At 45.3% G+C, this 17,468-nt stretch overlaps 1 protein-coding gene across 1 annotated transcript in view; it reads right to left on the bottom strand.

Moving 5' to 3' along the window:
- gch1 (GTP cyclohydrolase 1) overlaps nucleotides 1–17,166 on the bottom strand; it is a 32,169-nt gene extending 15,003 nt beyond the window's left edge. Inside the window, exons 1-3 of the mRNA XM_056278623.1 lie at nucleotides 16,681–17,166; nucleotides 5,842–5,951; nucleotides 2,897–2,952 (exon numbers count right to left, since the gene is read on the bottom strand). Of these exons, the coding sequence (XP_056134598.1) occupies nucleotides 2,897–2,952; nucleotides 5,842–5,951; nucleotides 16,681–17,029 (515 nt within the window). The 5' untranslated portion in view covers nucleotides 17,030–17,166. The remainder of the gene's footprint in view (nucleotides 1–2,896; nucleotides 2,953–5,841; nucleotides 5,952–16,680) is intronic.
- Nucleotides 17,167–17,468: the final 302 nt, after the last annotated feature.

Raw genomic sequence — 17,468 nt, 5'->3', positions numbered from 1 at the left:
AAAGGCAATCCACCACAGATCCATCCAAGCAAAGCATCTATCTTCCTCTCTCTAGGTCTATCTTTAGTACAGCGTCTTTCTGTAGGGTCTGTGGAGAAGTCTGGGTCACTCGTGATATTGGGCTATACAAATAAAATTGACTTGACTTGACTTGACTCATTTATCATGTGACCATTGCTACGCTCCTAATTGGCTGTTGGACAACAGCTACAACCAATGGAAAGCTGTTGCCTACAACTTCCTAATATGACCAACAGGAATACAATGCGACCCTGAGGGATTATTGTTCTAGAAGGGCGAGACGAACCCTAATTTCCACATAACCCGGTCTTGACCTTTGAATTGTTGCTCTTTTCTGAGCTCATCCACTTCTGACAAACATGACCCTGGCTGGTGATGCAACCTGCTCCAGGAAATGTCAGGGGAGGGAGGGAATGGATGAATAACAGGTGGACAGATGTGTCTGTGTGACGGAAAGAAAATGTGTTTCAGCTGTAAAAAAAAAGATAAAAATATTTCAAAGACATCAAGAATTTCCCGTGGCTTTCATTTGAAATGAACACTGATAAGCAAAATCCTCACTCCAGTCAATCACTTGAATGGGACTTTGTGTGCAAAAGTGGGAAAGTGTGTGTGTGTGTGTGTGTGTGTGTGTGTGTGTGTGTGTGTGTGTGTGTGTGTGTGTGTGTGTGTGTGTGTGTGTTTCTCCCTCTCTGTGCTGATTGGTTGGAGGCAGGGTCTCTGGATGTGTAGACAGTTGTGACCAGGATTAAAAAAAAGCTGGAAGATTATTAATTCTGAGTGCTGCGTCTGGTGATGTATGGACATTATTTTTGTGGTACAACATAACATGATAAGATTATGACCCGCCAAAGTATTTCAAACCATTTTTTAAAAATTTTGAATCAAATGGCACACTACGTTTTGAGCACTAAAGACTGCATGGAGTGAACTGGAGACCTATTTCCTTGTGTTAAACCTACAATATTTAATCTGGCGCAGTAAAAAGAGCCGGAATTCCCATCACTGTAACTTGGCTGTCAGAGTCTGGGTGTAGCAACAGCAATGGTGTAATCAAAGAGGCTTGCTGTGATGTCGCACGAATTCGCTTGTTTATTTTTCAGGCAAGCATCCATCCATCCATTATCCAAACCGTTTAACCTGCTCGCAGGGCCGCGGGGATGCTGGAGCCTATCCCAGCAGTCATTGGGCGGCAGGCGGGGAAATAGCCTGGACAGGCCGCCAGGCCATCACACAGGGCTGACACTAGGGTTGCCAACCATTCCTTAAAATAAGGAATCATTCCTTATTATATATGTGTATGTATGTGTGTGTGTGTAGTGAAAGGCACATTATATTTGTTATACCCGCGCCGCCCCATCCATTCAACCCCCGTCCCTGTCCCCTGTGCCTTATTTTCATTTCAAGGAGTTTGCTACCCTAGGCCACACACACACACACACACACACACACACACACACACACACACACACACACACACACACACACACACACACACACACACACACATTCATACCTAGGGGTAATTTAGTACGGCCGATTCACCTGACCTACATGTCTTTGGACTTTGGGAGGAAACCGGAGCACCCGGAGGAAACCAAGTCAAACAACCCCAAAAACACTTGCTGTGTTTTTACATGCAGAAATCTGGGGAGTGGGGAGCCAAGAGTTTTTTTTTTTTTTTGCAATTACCACTGCACAAATATCACACCAAATATAGCACCATTAACAGTTGCTTTACTGTTATTGTTTAAACACCAAAGTTTTAAAAACACACGTATATAAGGGAAATAATGGTCTGCCCCATTATCTACTGACGTTTTGTGATGATTCAACCTATGACATTAGAACAAAGTGTTTTATGGGAATGTCTCTAAATTGACCACAGGTCTAAACCGAAGTGTGGCTGTTTGTCTGTGTGTTGGTCCTGTGACACATTTACAATCCGCCCAAAGCATGATGCTGCAGCCCTCTGTGACCCTGAAAAGGAGCAAGTGGTTAAGGGGAATGGATGGATTAATGGATGGACGGATGGTCTCCTGGAAAGAAAAAGGGATGTGTCCTCTCACTATAAAGGGAGACCAATAGCAACGATCTAATAGTATAGTGATTTAACATCTTTCAATCAATCAGCTCTATCAGTCTCTCCCTCTTCTACTATTTCCTTTGTTAGAGAGAAAGAGAGCTTTGGAAGTTTTAGTGCTAGATGTAACTCTGTCTTCGTATATATTTGTGTGTGAGTGTGTGCGCCTCCTTGTGTGTGAGTGGTTAGTTCTGGGTGAGTGTGCCGTGTTAAAGCGATAAGCCTGAGGTATTGGGGTCAGTAGGATCAGATTCTTCAGTGTGACACACACACACACACACACACACACACACACACACATGCACACGTGCATGCGCACATGCACGCACACACCTTTTAATCAGATTAAACACACTCACTCACACAAACACACACACACACCTTAAACACACATTAAAGTTGCCCGTTTATGCAATGCCTGTAGAAACAACACCAACACTTACATAGACTCTCTGTAGGACATACAACCTGTTACTTACACACATATACATGCTGCCCTCATCTACCACACAACCAGAAAGTAGACGAAATAGCTTAACATGCTATCGATCAAGTTTGCAGCAACAAGGATGATCGACTGTCCATTGCCAACACTTAAGACAGTTCGTTATTCAGGCAGTGGAAAAATTTCTTCCGCTTTAATATCTAGTTCAGCCTGTCTCAACATTTCCTCATACTCCAGTACTTTATTGCCCTGTGTAAAAGTGTAGGATGCCTATGGAAAACATTATTATTTATTTAAAAAAAATCTTTGGCTGGTGATGGAGCATTTTGTATGCACATTTTCCTCACCTGGCCAGTTTGCTGAGGCCCAGTACCCTCTTGTTGGGGAGGTATCCGATGTGAACCTGCACGAAATAAGACACACACAGTGTTATAATCCATTCGGTCATAACCACAGAAGACCATGCTGCCATTTCAGCTCATCCAGTGCAATCAAGTCAGCTAATTGAATCAAGTTTTCCAATTTAATTAACTAGAAGGAGATATGGCAATGATTTTTATAAACACTATGCATAAATGGGCACGTTGTAGCTCATGATCTTCTCAGCTGACCAGATAACTGCTGTAGTCTGGCCCGGTCCCATGAGATGGCTGATCCAAACCAGACAGTTAAGGGGGAAGTGAGAATTGACGTCATACCACCAGCGTAGAAATAGACAGCCACTGGCAATAAAGACTGGACATATGTTTGTAGGTTTGAGTCATAAACTCCTGTGATGCAAAACACCTCCCCAACTCCAACCCTGAGGAAAATGGGTAACCATGTGATGATCTATCTAATACGTAGATTTGTTTAGATTTGATTCTTAGACCATCAATTACCCCTTTTACTGGCTAACACGTAGGAGAGGGAGAGAGCAAGAGAGAGAGAGAGACGCACACACACACACACACACACACACACACACACACACACACACACACACACACACACACAGAATGGGAAACAAAGGGATGTGTTCAGAGCAGGTGGAAGAGATGGACAAGCAGCAGAGGATAAGTAGAGGAGATAGGGGTTGTGAGAAAGAGAAAGAGGAAGGAGAAGAGGTGGAGTCACCAGCTGGAGAGGCAGTGCTGCAGATGGCTGGAGGGCCTAATTCATGTGCGCACACGTGCGCACAAAGACACAACAAGCACCACTCAAATGTCAGACGCAATTCGTTTACGAGCCTAGAAAAAGGGCAGCAGCAACAAGCGAGTGCAGATCTCTCTTTTCCTCTTTTTTCCAGTACGCCCCCCAACCCCAGCCTTTATCTCCCCTGTCTCTGAAGAGTTTGATGTCATGACATGAAACAGAGCATCACTGCTGTGCTGCCCATCTTCCACCACACACTGTGAGCTTATAAGATAAGATGGCAAGTAAGAATACGTGACGCTCCTCGTCAAAGTCAAAGAATTGGCAATGTGAACAGATTTCATGGCATGACGTGTAAACATCTATTCTGCACCAACCAGCACTGCGGAGGAGCCGGCCGGTGTTGGCCCTGGGTCTGGATCTGGGCAATGGGTCTGGGTCTGGGTCTGGGTAATGGATCTGGGTGTGGGTAATGGGTGTGGGTAATGGGTAGGAAAGTGCACGATGAGGCCGATGGGTGAGTCACCAGGGTAAGGTGAGAGATTGGGGGGGGGGGGGTGAGAAACAGTGATGGAACATGGAGATGGTAGACAGCCGGTGACTAGATTGTAGGATGGATGAAAGACTAACGATGACAAGGTTGGGAGTGGGGCTGGGAGGGAGAGGGGAGTTAGACAACCACCAGGCAACTGACCACCACACACACACACATTCTCATTAACACATGGGAAAAACACGTGTTTACTGTGTGTGTGTGTGTGTGTGTGTGTGTGTGTGTTTGTTTGTTTGTGAGTGTGTGTGTGTGTGTGTGTGTGAGAGTGAGAGAGAGAGAGAGAGACTTCCTGCTGTTTATTTGTGAATATATTATATATTAGCATGGCACAGTGTGACATAATTCTGCTAGGTCTTAGTGACTTTTGGATACAAGATATACATTGTATTGATAAACTCGTCTGTCATTTTATGCTTATTTGGATTTAAAAGATCTATATTGAAATTACCACATATGAAAATATCCCTTTGAAATGTTTTAGCAAACATTTCTTGCATCCAGTCCTTGAATATTTCAATATTAGATACCGGTGCTCTATATATATATATATATATATATATATACATACATACATACATACATACATACATACATACATACATACATACATACATATATACATACATACATACATATACATATATACATATACATATATACATATATATACATATATACAGCTCACAATTACATTTTTCTTTTCCATACAGATTTCTTTTGTCTGGCACATCATCAAACATTGTTGTCATGCTTTCCACCACCTTATAAATAAAGCTTTTATTCACGTACAAAGCCACACACCATCCAATCTTGTTTTTCCTGTTCATAGCAATCAATTAGTATCCGTTCAACTCAAAGTCTACACCCTTCTAAGGGCTGAGCAAAGTCTTTGATATATCTTTCTTTTTTTTTTGGAAGTTGGCATATAGCCTTCTGCTGTTAAAGTGGATAGTTGCTATTTTATGATCAGCCTTAACCTTCGTGTTAAACTGACCATCACTATCTCCAGACGGAGATGAATGACGTCTTTCAGAACTTGTTATGGTTGTATGTAATGCATTTATCTAGTCACTAATTATTTTTTTCATTACTTTTATCTGTTGTTCTGTTGGACTCACTGGTATTTGTCCAACTATAATTTGGGGTGCCATGTCTGATATTTGTGTTCCGATTCTTTTGTTCTCTTCTTTAAAAAGTCTTTCTGTGACACATTTTTCTTCTTGCGTGGGTTTAGTTGCTATTTGTGATGGGGAATTTGATTGTTGATGTTTACCAACAATGCCCTGTGATGGCCTGGCAGCCTGTCCAGGGTGTCTCCCCGCCTGCCGCCCAGTGACTGCTGGGACAGCATCCCCGCGACCCTGAGAGCAGGATAGGCGGTTTGGATAATGGATGGATGTCGTTTTACGTGGCTATATAAAATGCGAGAGGATTGCTGAATTGCGACTCTATTGTCCTTTTTGGCCACGCCAAGCACAGGAACACGTGACTGCAGTGGGGGCGTGTGCTATAGCAAAGCGCGCGTGCGACTTACTAAAAAGGCGCTGTATTAAAAAAAAAAAAGTTCATGTCACCTCCCGGGCTCCGTACAAGTGTCTTTCTTACCCTGCCGAAGATGGGAACAAGGTGATGCTCACACATGGAGAACATGTCGATGTCTTTAACAATAACCATCTCGTCGTGGTCCTCATCGAAGATGGCGTCATTAAGGATGTCTGTGAGATGAAGAGGGAGAGACAAACCCGAGGTCAGAAGCCGCTCATCAGTGTTCTGATCTGAACCAAAAAATCGTTTACATCAAAAACTAAAAATGTGGGGCATCTCTAGGTGGCTAAACCAGATAAACGCCTACCATGTAAACCGAGGCGTGATTTGGGTTCAAACTGAGCTAAGTGCCTTTTCTGACTGCCATCGTTATAACTCAGCGTCAGTGTCCTGTCTACTGTCAAAGACTGATATTGTCAATGAAAAGAAAAGCATAAAGAAAGCAATACATTTTTTTATATTCTGGATTTTTTTTGTACCGGGGCACTTCACAAGTCTGATATGGTCAGTTTGGAAGCCATATTGTACATATTGACTCCATTCAGACTGGGAAGAAAAATGACATTTACAAAGCCCAGAAATCCCTTGCTTCATGCAGGATGCATAAACAACCCCAGAAGCAACGGACTCAAAAGCGGCCATGGAAGAAGAGACTGACATCCAGCCAGGATCTCATCAGGGATAAACAAAGATGTTGGTCATTCCAAAGTTTCTCCATTTGTGATGGTTTCTCTCTTTGGCAAACACCACAGTTTAATTATAGATGTACTTCAAACACACACTGTTGTTACTTATTGCTTTTTTTGGGGGGGGGGGGGACTCATATCATAGCTCTAATAAACTTGGCTTTATCTGTTTGTGGCCCAGCTCCTTCCTCTCTGTCATGGCGGCATTTTTTAATTTCCTGACCTGCTATCTGTTTGGTTTCAAGGGGGAAGGAATAGTGTGTGTGTGTGTGTGTGTGTGTGTGTGTGTGTGTGTGTGTGTGTGTGTGTGTGTGTGTGTGTGTGTGTGTGTGTGTGTGTGTGTGTGTGTGTGTGTTTGTGTGTGTGTGTGTGTGTGTCCGTGTGTGTGTGTGTGTGTCCGTGTGTGTGTGTGTGTGTGTGTGTGTGTGTGTGTGTGTGTGTGTGTGTGTGTGTGTGTGCGTGCGTGTGCGTGTGCGTGTGTTTGTTCCTTCACTTCTATCTTTGTGAGGACCAATTTGAGATTTTAACCATCAGAGTAAGGACATTTTGGCCGGTTCTCACCTCTTTAGGGTCTATTTTAGGGTTCAGATTTAGGGTTAGGGTTAAGGTTAGGATAAGGTTATGATAAGGGTTAAAGTTAGACATGTAGTTATGATGGTTAAGGTTAGGGTTAAGGGCTAGGGAATGAACGTAGTAAGTGAGGGGTCCTCATAACGATAGAAGTACGAGTGTGTGTGTGTGTGTTTATGTGTTGGGGTTGGGGAAGGTAGAACTGTGGCTAAGGTGTATTTTAGTAAAAGAACCAATTCAGTCAGCTTGGTTGTGGGCATGTAAGTGGGTATGATTTTGTGTGTGTGTGTGTGTGTGTGTGTGTGTTGCAATGTCATGCTGCTAAAGACGCTGGCATTGCCATGGTTAAGAGTTTTGTGAAGGGGTAATAGTGAATGGATCAGGTGGGAAATAAAGCTAAAGAAGTGTTTAAGAGTATGTGCTTGTAAAGGGCTTATCACTGAGGTCAGGGCCAGCACCATCCAATTATCATGACCATGTAACCTCAGCCATCACACCGACTAATGCCAAAAGCCCACAATGCATTTAGGACTGATTAATTACAGGCTGATGACTGTGGCCTACACCTGAACAAATAGAGGCAACAGAACAAGCTCTTCTGAGACATGTTCTACTGCTCTCTGTGCTGCTGAACACTGGTTTGTGTGAATATGACCTGGGCACAATGTCAAGTCATCACCAAAGCAGCTTCTAATCATGTGACATAACCGCATGAAACAAATCTGTTTTGGTATTTTCACATCAAACTCATTTATTTCATAATTTTTCCTAAATAGTTAGGGTTAATACTCTTGTCTGTGCCCCTGACCAAGGCAATGGAAAGAACTGGAATTGTTGACATTTGTTTGTTTTTATTCAGGTGTGTGTGTGTGTGTGTGTGTGTGAGGGTGAAGAGTGGAAAGGTGGTTGGTCCTGATGACATACCTGTGGAGGCATGGAGATGTTTAGGAGAGATGGATGTGGAGTTTTTAACTAGATAGTTTAACACAATCTCGGAAAGTGAGAGGATGCCTGAGTAGTGGAGAAGAAGCATACTGGTACTGATTTTCAAGAACAAGGGCAATGTGCAGAACTGTAGTAACTACAGAGGTATAAAGTTGATCAGCCACAGCGTGAAGATATGGGAAAGAGTAATACAAGCTAGGTTAAGAGGAGAGGTGATGATTAGCCAGTAGCAGTTTGGTTTCATGCCACAAAAGAGCGCCACAAATGCGATGCTTTTTTTGTTTTGCCCTCCCCCTTTTCTCCCCGATCGTATCCGGCCAATTACCCCACTCTTCCAAGCCGTCCCGATCGCTGCTCTACCCCCTCTGCCAATCCGGGGAGGGCTGCAGACTACCACATGCCTCCTCCAATACATGTGGAGTTGCCAGCCACTTCTTTTCACCTGACAGTGAGGAGTCTCACAAAGTGCGTGGGAGGATCACGCTATTCCCCTCAGTTCCCCCTCCCTCCCTAACAGGCGCCCTGACCGACCAGAGGAGGCGCTAGTGCAGCGAACAGGATACATCCCCACAAGCAGCTTCCCACCTGCAGACACGGCCAATTGTGTCTGTAGGGATGCCCGACCAGGCCGGGAGGTAACACGGGGATTCGGACTGCTGATCCCCGTGTTGGTAGGCAACGAAATAGACTGCTACGCTACCTGGACGCCTAACAGATGTGATGTTTGCTTTGAGAATGTTGGTTGAGAAGTATAGAGAAGGCCAGAAGGAGTTACATTGTGTCTTTGTGGATTTAGAGAAAGCATATGACAGGGTGCCAAGAGAGGAGGTGTGGTATTGTATGAGGAAGTCGGGAGTTGCAGAGAAGTATGTAGGAGTGGTGCAGGATATGTATGAGGGCATTGTGACATTGGTGAGGCGTGCAGTTGGAATGAAAGATGGGTTCAAGGTGGAGGTGGGATTACATCAAGGATCGGATCTGAGCCCTTTCTTGTTTGCAATGGTGATGTTGGTGGATGAGATCAGGCAGGAGTCTCCGTGGACTATGGAGTTCGCAGATGACATTGTGATCTGTAGTGAGAGTAGGGTGCAGGTTGAGGAGAGCCTGGAGAGGTGGAGGTATGCACTGGAGAAAAGTTAATGAGTCAGTAGGAGCAAGACAGAATACATATGCGTGAACGAGAGGGAGGGCAGTGGAATGGTGAGGACGCAAGGAGTAGAGGTGACGAAGGTGGATGAGTTTAAATACTTGGGGTCAAAGTAACGGGGAGTGCAGAAGAGAGTTGAAGAAGAGAGTGCAGGCAGGGTGGAGTGGGTGGAGAAAAGTGTCAGGAGTGATCTTCGACAGAAGGGTACCAGCAAGAGAATGTTTACAAGATGGTTGTGAGACCAGCTATGTTTTATGGTTTGGAGACGGTGGCACTGACGAAAAGACAGGAGGCGGCGCTGGAGGTGGCAGAGTTGAAGATGCTAAGATTTTCATTGGGAGTGACGAAGAAGGACAGGATTAGGAATGAGTATATTAGAGGGACCGCTCAGGTTGGACGGTTTGGAGACAAAGCAAGAGAGGCAAGATTGAGATGGCTTGGACATGTATGGAGGAGAGATGCTGGGTATATTGGGAGAGGGATGCTGAATACGGAGCTGCCAGACAAGAGGAAAAGAGGAAGGCCAAAGAGGAGGTTTATGGATGTGGTGAGGGAGGACATGCAGATGGCTGGTGTGACAGAGGAAGATGCAGAGGACAGGAAGAGATGGAAACGGATGATCCATTGAGTCAACCCAACAGGAGCAGCCGAAAGTAGCAGTAGTAGTAGTAGATTACTAACATTGAAATCTCTTCAGAATCTATCACCTGCTTATCTCACAGACCTCCTTCAGACTTACACTCCATCTCACTCCCTGTGGTCTTCACCAGCAGGTCTATTGGCACTATGAGCCATCAACCTCAGTACAATTGGTGCCAGGGCTTCCTCCTATGCTGCACCCAAACTCTGGAACTCCATTCCCCGTCACATCTGCTCCATTACAGAATTCAAAACTGCCGTTAAAACCCACCTTTTTAAACCAGCTTACTCACTTTAACAGTATTAACTGCGTCATTTTCATCTTTTTTAACTCCTGCTGATGTGTGCTCTATTGTGTGTTGTGTGTTTTATTGTTGATTGCACTAATGTTTTTTATTGCTTTGTTTTATTGTATGTGATGTAAAGTGACCTTGAGTGTCATGAAAGGTGCCTTTAGAGATAACATTTTTATCATTATTATAACTTTGAATCTAAGTTTTAACCTTATGACTGTGTTTTTTTTTTTAATTTAAGTTTTTATTGAGTTTCTTTAAGGAAAATAAATATAAATGAGAAAGTACAAAAGACCAACAAAAAAAAGAGAGAGAGACTAAAAAGAGGAAAAACAGGAGAAAAAAGTGACTGTGATTTTACTTCATGGGTGGACGAGGTTTCAGCAACAACACCCGACTCTCTCCTACCACCTTTAACGCACGGTAAGACCTCTGATATCAACACTACACAAACACACGTTTATCCTAAAGCAAACAAGTGAACCTTAATGAAATAAATGGTAGTTGATGAATGAAAGCTTGGAAGGGTTGGATTAGAGAGAGAGAGAGAGAGACAGAGAGAGAGAGGGAGAGCGACAGAGAGAGAGGGAGAGAGAGAGAGAGAATATTGTGCAGTGACAGTATCCATTATGAGCCTTTTACCGTGACCTCCTGCCTACTGGGGTGCGTGGGTGAGTGTTAATAGGTAGTACACACACACACACACACACACATACACACACGCGTGCAGAAGGTAACAGGTATTATGTATATTCTGAATGAAATTAGAAATAGGAGAATGAATGAATGAAAGCACTGTCATTCATCTGGTAATTCAACAAATGTAAAAATGCAGATAAATATGGATGTGTGTGTGTGTGTGCGTGTGCGTGTGCGTGCGTGTGTGGAAAAACAGTCAGTGACATCACAGCTTTTGCTGACAGCTGTGCCATCATTGCACACACTTCCTGTGTATGGTCATAACCCTGGGCATGGTTTCATGAGTCACTCACATGCACCCATTCACTGCACACGCACACGCACACGCACACGCACACACACACACACACACACACACACACACACACACACACACAAACACAAACACAAAGGCAGGGACGCCCACAGGGTTCTCTTTGAAGGTGCACAGACAGAGGTTACATGCTGTCGCACAACCACAAATATACCTTTTGTGCAGCCAAACACACCATACACAATATTTACTGCACATAATTTATGAACTGTGGAGACACGATACTTGATTTGAACAGCTTCCCAGCAAATAAAACCCCAAAACGTCCCCAGTGTCCCCTAAAGTCCTCTTCGAACGTCTGGTAAATGTCATTGTGTAGGGTTTTCATCACGTCACGGAGACGTTACTGCGAGACGTTCAAAGAACAGTCCACAACATCCCCGTGGACGTCTAGAAGACCCCCCCCCCCCAACATCCATGAAATGTCCTCCTAACGTCCCCGGAACGTCACGGGGACGTATTGCTTTTCCCCTAATGTCCCTGTAATGTTCCCGGGATGTTCTTTGAATGTTATTGCAGGACGTCTTTGTAATGTCCCGAAGACATTACAGGGACATCTAAAGGACTTCCCCTAATGTCCATGTGTTTGTTAATAACTGAACCCAGAAAAAAAATGTCCCCAGAACGTCCCCTAAAGGTCCTCTCCGAATGTCCAGTAAATGTCATTTTGGAGGGTTTTCATTACGTCACGGTGACGTTATTGCAGGACGTCCTTGTAATGTCCCGAGGACATTACAGGAAGTCCTCTAGACGTCCCCTTGATGTCCCGGGGATGTTATTGCGGGACATCCCTGTAATGTCCTCGGGACGTTACAGGGACATCCCGCAATAACGTCCCCGAGACATCACGGGGATGTCGAGAGGATTCCCCTAATGTCTCTGTAATGTCCTTGGGACGTTACAAGGACATCTCGCAATAACGTCTCCGTGACGTAATGAAAACCCTACACAATGACATTTACCAGATGTTCGGAGAGGACCTTTACGGGACGTTCTGGGAACGTTTTTTGTTTGCTGGGTTCAATTACTAACTAGCACTGCTGAGAGGCTGGATTCACTTATGGGGCTGTGAATTCAAGTTTTCCTGTTTAATGAAATTAATTCATGTTAAAGTTACACTCAATATACTTCAAAATAAAAGCATTGCCATTGTCAAGGTAAGCGCATGAAACAGCATCATAATTGATGCAAGCAGAACAAGAATTAAACCACTTCATAAATTAAATTAAAATATAAATAAATTATAAATTATAAGTATAAATGGAGCGGAGGGTGTGCTCCAATTATCAGGGCATCATGTTGCTCAGCCTCCCTGGGAAAGTCTACTCTACGGTGCTCGAAAGGAGGCTCCGATCGATTGTCGAACCTCGAGTCCAGGAGGAACAATGCGGATTCCGTCCTGGCCGTAGAACAAAGGACAAACTCTTTACCCTTGTGGAAGTGCTGAGGGAGGCATGGGAGTTTGACCAGCCAGTCTACATGTGTTTTGTGGACTTGGAGAAGGCTTACGACCGTGTACCCCGGGGGCACTCTGTGGGGGTTACTGTGGGAGTATGGGATACCAGGGCAGTTGCTACAAGCCACCCGGTCCTTGTAAAACCAAAGTGAGAGCTGTGTCCGCATTCCCGGCACAAAGTCAAACACCTTCTCGGTGGGTGTCGGACTCCGCCAAGGTTGTCCCCTTGTCTCCGATTCTGCTTGTGATATTCGTGGACAGGATCTCAAGGCGCAGCCAAGGCGAGTAATGTGTCCGTTTTGGGAACCTCAGAATTGCATTTCTGCTCTTCACAGATGATGTGGTTTTGTTGGCTTCATCACAACGTGACCTCCGGCGCACACTGGGGTTTGCAGCTGAGTGTGAAATGGCAGGGATGAGAGTCAGCACCTCCAAGTCTGAGACCATGGCTCTCTACCGGAAAATGGTGGATTGCTCCCTCTGGGTTGGGGATGAGTTGTTGCCTCAAGTGGAGAAGTTCAAGTATCTCGGGGTCTTGTTCACGAGTGAGGGTAGGATGGAGCGAGAGATTGACAGGTGGATTGGTGGTGCAGCATCAGCAGTAATGTGGACATTGTACTGGACCATTGTGGTGAAGAGGGAGCTGAGCCAGAAGGGAAAGCTCGCAATTCACCAGTCAATCTTTGTTTCAACCCTCACCTGTGGTCATGAGCGCTGGGTAGGCACCAACAGTGTGAGATTGCGGATACAAGTGGCTGAAATGAGTTTCCTCCATAGGGTGACTGGGCTCAGCCTTAGGGATAGGGTGAGGTGAGGAGCTCAGACATCCGGAGGGAGCTCGGAGTAGAGCCGCTGCTTCTTTGCGTCGAAAGGAGCCAGTTGAGGTGGTTCGGGCCCTGGGCACCTTCCTTTGGAGGTTTTCAGGGCACGTCCAACTGAGAGGAGACCCCAGGGTAGACCCAGAACTCGCTGGAGGGACTACATGTCCAATCTGGCCAGGGAACACCTTGGAATCCCCCAGGAGGTGCTGGAGGGTGTTGCTGGGGAGAGGGACGTCTGGAGTGCTCTACTTAGCTTGCTGCCACTGCAACCCGACCCCGGAGAAGCGGCTGATGACGAGATGAGATGAGATAAATCAGTGTGGGAAGATGGTAGCGTGAACTCACATTTGCGGCGGCCTCACCCAGTACCAACTTTGTCTACGTCTAAGTTTGTGTCATCGTGTGAAGAACATTTGTAAGGTTTTGTGTCTGTGATCATCTATTTTTTTTTATGGCTGGGAGAGCCGGCATTGGATTGGCTGGGAGAGCTTGGTCTGCTACGTCCTGTGGGCCCAGGGAACACGGAGCTGCAGCCGAAGAGGAAACACTGAGGGTGGTCTGACAGGACACGGAAGCAGGGCAGGCTACGCTAACTGGTAGCACACACAGACTGGCAGTTCCAACAGTCATCCCGGCTGGCGTTCGTTCTCTGGACAATGACATTTTTGGACTGTGTTGCGCTGAATGGACTGTGTTGTTGACTGTTGGTGTGTGTGTGTGTGTGTGTGTGTGTGTGTCTTTGTGTGTTTTGATTTGTTCTCTCTGTTTTTGTATGTTTTTTGTGGTGTCGTTTTTGGGAGATTTTGGATGTGTTTTTATCTTTTGTGTTGCACTGCTGTGGGCTGGGAGAAACAAAATTTCGTTTCTTTTGTGTACGGAAGTACACGAATGAAATAACAATAAATTGTTTCTGATTCATTATCCCTGCTGCTGTCAAGTACAGACCAGTAAAGACCAGTGATGTGGAAAAGTTAATGCGTACTCAACAAAGTCGGATTTGACTACCTTAGTGAAGCATAGACAGGTGGATTTGATTTAACTTTAAAATTTACTGGACACAATTGTGTCAATGTATTCTTTGTGACAGTATTTATACGTGGCCCCAAAATGCATAATGTTATTAGTGTGCACAGCTCGCCCTGTAGTACTCTAACAGTCACCTGCAGGACACCGAGCAAGATCACCAATGTCATTGTCTTCATTAAAGCCAAACGATTTATGTTTATTTGAAAGTTTTGCATATTTTCGAAACGTGGGTGCTGAACATGTACATTTTCCTTGGGCTCCAAGGTTTGCAGTTTGCATACTCAGAGTACAGCTAGGGGGGGCACTGCACAAAGGCAAGCACGCACACACACACACACACACACACACACACACACACACACACACACACACACACACACACACACACACACACACACGCACACAGACATACACGCTCAGAAACACATTCAAAGATACAAACACACATATGCAGAAAAGTAGAAAAGTGAGATTTATAGTTTTTAAGTTGCAATACCAACAATTCAAAATTTTTGGTCATCTGTGAATCAATTTGTTTTTTTCCAGGGCTTTTATTCTTTCCAGGAAGTCAGAGGGGCAGTTGTACAAACAGCCAATCAGCAGAGGGGAGAGCACTGCTCTGCTGGAGGAGAACAACATGTGTATGTCTGTCATCATTATGAAAAACCACTAACACTTATCTCATGGCCCGTCATGGCACACGCACGAATGCATACATGCACGCGCACACGCACACAGACACACACACACACACACACACGTGCGTGCACTAACACAGAGAGCTTAGAGGTGTAGTGTAATTTAATGAAGGAGGGCCCTTGTCATGTAATTATTTCAATATGGGTATTGTTTTGGTTACACCAATACCCAGCACCTGAGACAGCGAGTGTATAATCACATTAGGATTATGGAACAAGGCCATGTAGCCCACTACTGTAAACCCCTTCACATGCCTACACGCACACAAACCCCACAGTCCCACTGCCTGTTTCCCATCCCCCACCTACTCAACAGGTCCCTTCGTGTGTTTTTCCTCTCTCAAACACATTCCTTGTCCGTATTACAGTTTCCCAATACAAAAAACCCCCAAAAAAACAAAAAGCCCCACTAGCAAATTCTCACTCCCGACCCAACAAACTACCTCCAGATGGGGTTAGGAGGCAGTAGCAAAGCATATAGTCAAGACGAGAGAGAGAGGGGGGGGGGGGAGGGGGCAGCTCCTCGGCTCCGCCACTCCACAAACCTGTAGCGTGGAGGACCCGGCCCATATGGACATAAAGTCACCATCGCTAGCTCTCAGGGCCCAGCTTGATCTTTGACCCGCAGGTAACCTTGGATCCTGGCCGCATCTTGCTGCTAACATGCCCCACGGCTTCTTTATCACAATCACAATTTCGTTTTATTGTCGTTACATGTACGAGGGATTTCACTTGACGTTGCTAAGATAATAATAATAATTACATTCACATAGCGCTTTTCTAGACATCCGAAGTGCTTCATATTGAAGGAAGTAACGCTTCATAGGGAGTAATTGTTAGTACAATAAAGAGTGCAAGAAAAAAATGTGATATATATATAACTTTGTTAAAAGAAACACTCAACGGTAGGGAAAGTACTCAACAAATAAGGAGCAAAATAATCCAGTGAGTCAAATAAAAGCTTTGTGAGACAGTACAAGCCTGTTCATAAAGCACTTACTTGACTCATTCAATTTATATATATATATATATATATATATATATATATATATATATATATATATATATATATATATATATGTGTGTGTGTGTGTGTATATACACATATATATTAACAGCAAAAAGTAAAGTGAAAGTACAATTTTATATACAGATAGACAGTATGAAGGTGTTGGGCCTGTTTAAGTTGGGGGGGCGGGGGCCCTGGGGGGGCGGGGCCCCGTCTATCCAATTATTTGATTTTAGGATTTTCTTATGATTCAGGGATGAAGAGAAAACCGCTGTTATGGCATGCCGTCGCTGTCAAACCCATGCCTGGCCATCGCCTCGTCTGTACGGTTGTCTTCATTTTTCCGGTTATAGTTCAGAATACAACCTGTTTAATGAGCCGGATCAACTTGTTTTACGCGGTTGTCTAGGAGGGGGGGGTGACTATGTGCAGCACAACATAATAATAATAAAACAGAAGAGCCCGTGTTTAAGTGTTGTTTTAGCGGAGTAAGGTTTGCGGTTATGTGTCACAGCCAGGCTGGGTTACGCGGTGACAACCACCTGTTGATCTGATCCAAACATCTCCGACGCGGCCCGGCGTTATTTACGAACTCACCGATGATTTCCTCCTGATATCCCTTGGTGAAGAACTGCATGGCGGTGGCAGCCCTCCAAGGGGTTTTGAGCAGCCCCTGTCTCTGCGGGTCCTCGCCGAGACCCCGCAGGATGGTAGTGTAGGCGGCGGCGAGACCCGGCAGGCTGATCTGGTTGTCCTCCACGCTCCGGGCGCGCTCCTCCCTCCAGGTCTCCACGTCAGGTGACGCGGGGGAGCCGCAGGAGTCTCCCGCCGGTGCACCAGGCCTCCTTGTCCTCCCTCCCCCGGTCCCGTATCCCTTCCCGGCGCTCTCGCCGGCGTCTCTCTTTTCGTTTGGACCGTGAAGACTTCCTTGTTTTGAGCGCTCCATAACTGACGGCAGCGGTCTATTAGTTGGTTGTTTCTGTCGGACGTTTTTTTCTCGCTCTTTAAAGTCGGCTACCCGTTAGATAAGTTTGGACGGGGTCTTCCGCTTCGGTTCCTTACCCGGGCGGAGGAGTGGAGGCGGACACGGATTGACCGTTTATCTCGCAGCCTCAGCATCCCCCGGGGTTTTTATAGCGGCGGTCTAATCCCGGAGGACTGCCATTGGTCCACCGCGTTGAGTTAATGACGTCACGGCCCATTGAGTGACAACCTTAAACGGATGAGGAGCCAGACAATAAGTCATAGACGGTCCTTACATGACCGTATTCCCTACTAATTTTTAGGCTGTTCTTTTAAATGCAAAACACCACATTAACTCACACTCACAAACCGAGCTGTGCAGTCTATGTAGTATAAGGGGTGGGGTGGGGAGGTTGTGACCC

The sequence above is a fragment of the Lampris incognitus genome, chromosome 4 (genome assembly GCF_029633865.1).
Source record: "Lampris incognitus isolate fLamInc1 chromosome 4, fLamInc1.hap2, whole genome shotgun sequence".
NCBI lineage: Eukaryota > Metazoa > Chordata > Actinopteri > Lampriformes > Lampridae > Lampris > Lampris incognitus.
Note: the sequence above shows the minus strand (reverse complement) of the source record. Positions and strands in the feature narration are given on the sequence as shown.